Below are 7,316 nucleotides of genomic sequence, written 5' to 3' on the forward strand. Positions count from 1 at the left end.
GCTGCTCGGTCCCCAGCCGCCGGGCAGAGCGAATACAAGGAATTAACCGCTTTAATGACGTCTACCGCTGCTGACAGATCTTTTTACTGAATGCCAATGATGAAAAATGCAAAACTACCCCTCTAACAGCCTTACACAAATAGGAACGGCACTAAATGCGCACGTGCGCGTTGCCCGCACACCCCCGCTGCCCCAAACCCGTCAAGTAAGAGCCCTCGGCGAGTCCCAGGAGGGCAACATGTCAGTCCATAAACCCAAACTGAAACCCGGCTTCTCCAAGGCATGGCGTGACCGCTGAGGTCCCCCGAGCCCAGCCCCGGGGTGCTTGGCAGCTCCCCAGTGCACCACCAGTGGCTCGGAGGGGGGGGCTCGGGGGTCTTCCCACGGCACAGTGGGGTCAGGGCCTGACTCTGGGGCAAGGGAGCGTTTACTTAGGGGCGATGGCGTCCCAGCCTGCGTGCTGTCGAGCTGCTCGCTTGCAGGGAGGTGCTGGGCACTGCTAGCGGCCTCTGCTCTGCTGGAAGAAACCTCAGCAGTGTCCTGGCTCCTGCCCCGCACTGGGACATCCCCCAGCGCCACTGTCCAGCCGGCAGCAAAGTGCTGGGCTTGGTCTGGGGCCAGTGTGGCCGTGCCGAGGCCTGGCGCGGTGCAGCCCTTGGCCCTGGGATCTGGCGCAGCGCAGGGCGTGCGGCTTGTCACCAGCTGGCAGCGAAACCAGCTCTGGGCACGGCCAGGCTGGGGGGTCCGGCCACGGGCCCTGGGACTCCAGCACAGGGGGCACCCCGGCACCCAGCACCCCCAGCTCCGCACTCTCAGCCCTGAGCGCATCCTCCGGAGCCCGCAGCGTGGAGGTTACCCTGAGAGCGCAGGATGAGGGGCGATTCCCCGCAGCGTGGGGGTTACCCTGAGAGCGCAGGGTGACTCCTTGCAGTGTGGGGGCACCCTGAGAGCGCGGGATGAGGGGCGATTCCCCGCAGCGTGGGGGGCACCCTGAGAGTCCAGGGCACGGGGTGACTCCCCGCAGCGTGGGGTGCATCCCGAGAGCGCGGGGCGACTCCCCGCAGCGTGGGGCAACCTGAGAGTGTGGGGCACGAGGTGACTCCCTGCAGCGTGGGGGGCACCCTGAGAGTGCGGGTGCGGGGTGACTCCCCGCAGCGTGGGGCAACCTGAGAGTGTGGGGCACGAGGTGACTCCCCGCAGCGTGGGGGGCACCCCGAGAGCGCGGGTGCGGGGTGCTTCCCCGCAGCGTGGGGCACCGACGACCCGCCGCGGGGAGGGCGCAGCCTCGCGCCCCCCGCGGGGCGCTGCGCCAGCCGCGCAGAGCCGCACTAAGACCCTGCGCGCACCGCCGCGCACCGCCCCTTCCCCGCCGCCCGCCCCCTGCGCGGAGCGCTGCGCGGCGCTGCGCGGGCAGTGCGCGGCGGCGGTGGCGGGGATGGGCGGCGCGGCGCTGGCGCTGGCGCTGCTGCTGCTGGCGGCGGGGCCGTGCGCGGCGCAGTACGAGGAGTACAGCGTGCGCGGATTCCCCGCGGCCGCGCTGGAGCCGCTGCAGCGCGCCTACGCGCGGGCGCTGTCGCAGTACGCGGGCGCGCAGTGGGCGGAGAGCGCCCGGGAGCTGGAGGCCAGCCTGCGGCTCCACCGGCTGCTGCGGGACAGCGAGGCGCATTGCCACCGCCGCTGCGCCGCGCCCGCGGAGGGGGGCCCCGCCGAGGAGCCCCCCGCGGGAGGGGACCCCCCCGCCTGGGAGTGGGAGCGGGAGATGCAGCTCTTCGGGCGGCTGCTGCGCCGCGCAGGCTGCCTGCGCGCCTGCAAGCGCGACCTGCCCGTCTTCCAGCTGCGCTACCCCCCCGCGCAGACGCTGCGCGACTTCCAGCGCCGCCTGCCCTACCAGTACCTGCACTACGCGCTCTTCAAGGTGAGACGGGCGACGCGCAAATGCCGCGCAACGTGGCTTGCGGCTGGGGGTGGGGGGGTGGCCTGTACCTCTCTCCTGCACCGCTCTGGGCTGCGCCTCCTCTTCCACCATCCACCCTGCACCTCTCCATCCGCCCCCCGCCCCCCCCCATCGGGCACACCCCCGTCCTGCACCTCCGTCCTGCGCCCCTCGTCCTGTACCTCGTCTTCGACACCCCCATCTTGCCGTGCCCCCCATCCTGCATCCCCATCCTACACCGCCAGCCTGCACCCCCTGTTCTGCACGCCCTGAGCCCTGCTCCCCTCTATCCTGCACCCTGTTGTCGTGTGTTTTCCCGTCCTGCACCTCCCATCCTACGCCCCCCATCTGGCATCCCCCCCCCAGGCTCCTCCATCCTGCCCCTGCGCCGTGGCACGTCAGCATCATCTGGGATGCATCAGGCGGGACGTGAGGGGTGCACCGGGGACTGGGAGGCTCCTGTGGTTGTGTCCCCCCACCCCACCTCGTGTTGCCCTGGTCCCGCAAGGTCCCTCTGGGCAGGCAGAGCATTGCCTGGGGAGGGGGACACAGAGGCTGCCTCAGCTAAGGGGTCCAAGCCGGTGGGTCCGGTGCCACCGTGATTGCTGCGGGACACGTGTCTGGGTGCCCCATCAGGGACAATCCCTTGCTGGGGCTCCTGGTGCAGACGTGGAGGGAGGTTTCGTAAGGGATCACCCCCGGGTGACCCTCCTTTGGGCAGAGCTGCTCTGGCAGGGGACGCCCCCCTCACCTCCCCTCCCGTCCCCAGGCACCGGTGCTGCTCCGGGTCCCAGCATCGCTGCTGGCCGGCGTCCCATGCGGGTGCTGCTTTAGTGCTTAGCGCTGCCGCCCCGCTCACCTGGCAGTGGCGAGGGACAGCCTGGCCTGGATCCTTAATGCCTTTTCCTCTTGCTCACTCTGGCCAAAACCCATTCCATGCATAGTTTGTTCAACTCCCCCCGCCCCCCCCCCAATCTTGCTCCCCTGAAGCTGCAACCTGAGAGCTCGTAAAGCAGGGGGGAGCGGGGGCCACTGGCCCGGGCTGGTGGCGGTGCCCGAGGAGAGCAGATGTGTGGATCAAACCCGTTCCACATGGATCGCTCCTGGCTGGACAGGGGGGTCCGCGAGGGGCTGAGCTGTCTCCGCTCCCGCCACGGGCACAGAGGGAGAGGTTTGCGGGGCTGGGCAAGGGCGACCACCATGCGTCGGCTGGATTTATCTGTGTTGTCCGTGGTCCCAGATCCTGTCTGTCCATTGCTGCCAGATGATGATTGGGCTCGGGGCTGGCACTGTGGGTGCTGGGCTCTCCCCCCACAAGGGTCCCGCTGGGTGCTGAGCCCCCCGCAGCCGCAGCGTCGGCTCCAGCAGCCCCCTGCACCGGCTCTTCCTCCCTCCCCAGTCAAATAAGATCGAGAAAGCGGTGTCTGCTGCCCACACCTTCCTGCAGAAGAACCCCAAGCACGAGATGACCTTGAAGTACCTGAACTATTACAAGACGATGGTGGACGTGGATGAATACCTGGTCGACCTGGAGGCTCAGCCCTACGAGGTGAGGAGGGGCTGGGGCTGGGGTGGGAGAGGGGCTCCCGGGAGCTCGGTGCATGCCTGAACCTGCCGAACCCCGAGGGAAGCGGCTCTCCCTCGCTGAGCCTTGGTCGCCCACCTCCTGCCCCCCAAAAAGCATCTCTGTGGGGCCCGTGCTGGGGACGGAGCCACCTTGGCGGGGGGCAGGGCAGGGGGTTGCTGCTGGCGGGGAGGTGAGCGGCACCCGCTTGATCCCCGGCAGCGGATATTCGTGCGGTCGGTGAAGCTGTACAACAACGGGGATTTCCGGAGCAGCGTGGCCGACATGGAGCAGGCGCTGGCCGAGTACTACAAGGCGTATGAGGACTGCCTGGCCGGCTGCGAGGGCGCCTACGAGCTGCAGGAGTTCAAGGACTTCTACCCTGCCATCGCAGGTGACCAGGCGGGGGGCCGGTGGCCAGCAGGCTTTTGGGGGAGAGGGGTCAGGGGCACAGCGCCTGACTTTTGTCCCCAGACCACTTTGTGAGCGTGCTGCAGTGCAAGGTGGACTGCGAGACCGAGCTCACCCCCAATGTGGGCGGCTACTTCGTGGAGAAGTTTGTGGCCACCATGTACCACTACCTGCAGTTCGCCTACTACAAGTGTGAGTGCAGATGGGGAGCAGGGGACCGTGCCCCCGGGCACCCCGGGGTGCTGCGTGCCCCTGGGCAGGGTGTCACCCCCGGCGTCACCCCGTACTGCTGCCCGCAGTGAATGACGTGCGGGATGCGGTGCGGAGCGTCTCCAGCTACATGCTCTTTGACCCGGGCGATGCCGTGATGCAGCAGAACCTGGTCTACTACCGCTTCCACCGCGAGCGCTGGCGCCTGCAGGAGGAGGACTTCGAGCCTCGGCTGGTGAGGACCCCCCAGGCCCCCCCTGTCCCGTGGCTCTACCGGTGGCGGAGGGGCTGACGTGGCCCCCGCTCCCTCCCCGTGCGCAGGAAGCCGTGCGCTACCACAACCGGACGGCCACCCAGAAGAAGATGCTGGAGTTCGCCAGGCAGTACCTGCAGGCTGACGATGAGGTAAGCGATGACCCTGGCGTGGGTGCGGCGGGTGCTTTTGGGGGTGGGGGGTGGTGCGGGTGGGTGCTGTGGGTACCTCGGGGCAGGGCCCTTCCTCGGGCCGGGGGGGCCGACCCCCAACCAGCCCTGGAGAAGAGGCTGCAGACGGGGCCACCGAGCCCCGCTGCCTCCTCCCGCCTGTCCTGTGCTGCAGATGGAGGTGGACGGCGGCGAGGGGCCGGAGGCACGGGACCTGCCCTCCGACGGCGAGTTCGAGGGCGAAGGCGACTATGAGGAGGGATTCTTCTCAGAGTGGTGGCAGGAGCCCAAGACCAAGGGGGACAAAGCCGACCAAGGTTCCTGATGCCAGGGCTGGGGGCCGTGCCGCGGGGCCGGGGGTGGCTGCTGCCCGTGCCCCGGTGCCACCGAGCCCTCCTTGTTTGCAGAGACCCTGCGATGAGCCAGACGAAGGGGCGCCCGGCCGCGGCAGAGCTGGACGGCGGTGGCCCTGCGATGCCATCCTGGGGACACCGGGCTTCGGGCTCCTGCCAGCCACCGTGTGGAACCTTGGGCTCACGGGGAAGGGCTGCTCCTGCCCCGTGCCCTGCGGCAGCGCTGCCTTCGCCCTCTGGACATCTGCTGCCCTGAGTGCAGCCTGACTCCTCTCGGGGCAGCACCAGCGCCGCCCAACCTCCCTGCCTGCCCAGGAGCTCCCCCCGGGCCACCCCTGTCCCCGATGTCCCCAGGAGCCCTGGCCAGCGGTGGTGCCCTGCAGCACTGGGGTTTACTGCGTCCCTCAGCTCCTCCCCAGGACCTGGGGACGCTGTGCCAGGACCGACCCCCGTGTTGTCTCGAGGGGCTCGGGGGGCTGCCCCTGCTCTGGGAGCAATGCTCGGTGCTGCTGGAGCTGGACATGGATGCTGGTCCTGCCCCTCCTCGGGGCTCCCCAGCTGCCTCCAGCCACCCAGCCCACCTGCCAGCCCCCAGAGCCCGGGTCCCTTTGGACCCCGTGGCCCGGTGCTAAACGGGGCTCCCGGTGTGCCGGCGTTCCCGTGCTGCCGCGTGGCTGCAGCCTGGTGAGGTTGCGTTGCCCGTGCCCTGCGTGTGCCTTGAATTTTCGCCACACCAGCCCTCTGTAGCCTTAAGCTCTGTTAATTTAATACTTCCCGACTTGCACAGTTACTTTTTTTTTTTTTTTTTTTTTTAGTATTTACTGGTGCTGAACTTTTAATAAAATCCGGACCAGTCTTCTCATGGCTGCCTCTGCCTTGGGGCTCCCTGGGGCTGGGATGTGCTGCTGCCGTGGGAGCCAGATGCTTGGGTTGAGAGAGACCCTGCCGTGGGATGGGGAAGGGCAGGTTGGGGGGCTGGACGCCCCCATAAGTAAGGGAGACCCCACGAGGGGCTGCAGGGAGCTTGTGGGGCTGGGGACCCTGCGGGCCATGAGAGCAGCCAGGCTTTTGTGGGGCTGTGTGGTCCCTGAGGGGGCCACAACCGCACTGGGACCCTCATGGGGATGTGTGACCTGTTGTGCCGGGGAGGCTGCCAGGTAGGATGGGGGGGCTGCGGGGGGCTGCGGGGGGCTGCGGGGCAGCATGTCTCACCCCGATTCGGGTGTTTGGGGTGTAACGTGCATCACCTGCTGGTTGTTTTGGGGCGGGTGCATCACCCTGACGCAGGTCCTTGGGGGTGCATCATCCTGCTGCTGGTCTGGAGGGTGCAGCCCGCGTCCCGCGATGCTGGTCCAGGGCGGCAGGGTGGGACGACCCCCTCCCACCAGCACCAGGGTGTTGTGGAGGCCGACATTGCTGCCGACAAGCCCGCGCCTGCCCTGGGCGCAGGGTGTCGGGCAGCGTGTGGCTGCCCCGCTGCCGCGCCGTCGCGTTCCCGCTCCCGTGGAAGTTGGCTGCGAGGACTGAAACCAAGAGGCTGAATCACCGCGTTCACCCCGGGGGAGGGAAGGGAAGGAAGGGGGCGGTGGGGAGCCTGCCAGCACCCCACCCTGCCCTGCCCGGCAGCTCCCAGTTACCAGGGCTTTCCCAGCGCTGCCCTCCCTGCGTGGGGCTGGCACCGGGCTGGGGGACGGGGCTGAGCCCCCCGACCCCTGGGCAGGGCTCGGGGCTGAGGGCAGAGCTGAAGTGGGGGCAGCGCTGGTGGCAGGGGCAGCCCGTTGTGCCCCTGCGTGGGGCAGGGCTGTCCTGTCCCCTGGGAGGAATGGGGTTTGTCACCAATGGGTCACAGCCACCCTCGGGAGCCTGGCAGGGCGCGGCCGGCGGCACTCGCGCCCGGATCAGCGGGAATCACTCAGCCCAGCGCGCTGGCATCACGGCCCTGGGGGGGCAAAGGCTTGTTTATCTTCCCAACAAGCCGGGCGCGGGTGGCACAGGGCCCACGGGGCCTCCGCCCTGCTCTGACGTGCACCTGGGCACGGCGTCCCCTCGCCAGCCCCAAACTCACGTTGGGGCACACGGCTCCCTGCGCCTTCTCTGCCAGAGCCGGGACAAGCCCTTTGCAGCCCCGGGCCAGGTCCCCCCGGTCCCCTCCCTGCTCCCACCGCAGATGCGGGCTGCGTCCAACGCTCCTGGCAGCACCGGGCAGCAGCAGCCGCTCGGCGAGTGGCGGTGTGACCCCAGCAGTGGCCAGGGCTGTGAGCATGGCCACTGGCCCCCGCAGCCTGCAGGGCCAGCAGAGCCAGGCTGTTGGGAGGTGCTGGGGGTGCAGAGGTGGGGTGCAGGGACATGAGCAGGGATATGGGGGTGGGATGCCAGGGGGAATCTGCAGGACTCCGTGGTGTAACTCCATGCGCTTCCCTGA

The 7,316-nt window shown here is 68.8% G+C and overlaps 1 protein-coding gene across 1 annotated transcript; it reads left to right on the top strand.

Annotated features, from left to right (window-relative positions):
* The first annotated feature begins 1,427 nt into the window (after positions 1-1,427).
* Positions 1,428-5,706, top strand: P3H4 (prolyl 3-hydroxylase family member 4 (inactive)). Its single transcript, XM_054224464.1, has 8 exons — positions 1,428-1,915; positions 3,333-3,482; positions 3,720-3,891; positions 3,972-4,100; positions 4,208-4,353; positions 4,440-4,523; positions 4,717-4,858; positions 4,949-5,706. The coding sequence occupies exons 1-8, from the start codon at positions 1,436-1,438 to the stop codon at positions 4,960-4,962; spliced, it is 1,317 nt and encodes a 438-aa protein (XP_054080439.1). The 5' UTR covers positions 1,428-1,435; the 3' UTR covers positions 4,963-5,706.
* The last annotated feature ends 1,610 nt before the right edge of the window (positions 5,707-7,316 follow it).

The sequence above is a fragment of the Rissa tridactyla genome, chromosome 19 (assembly GCF_028500815.1).
Source record: "Rissa tridactyla isolate bRisTri1 chromosome 19, bRisTri1.patW.cur.20221130, whole genome shotgun sequence".
Classification (NCBI taxonomy): Eukaryota; Metazoa; Chordata; class Aves; order Charadriiformes; family Laridae; genus Rissa; species Rissa tridactyla.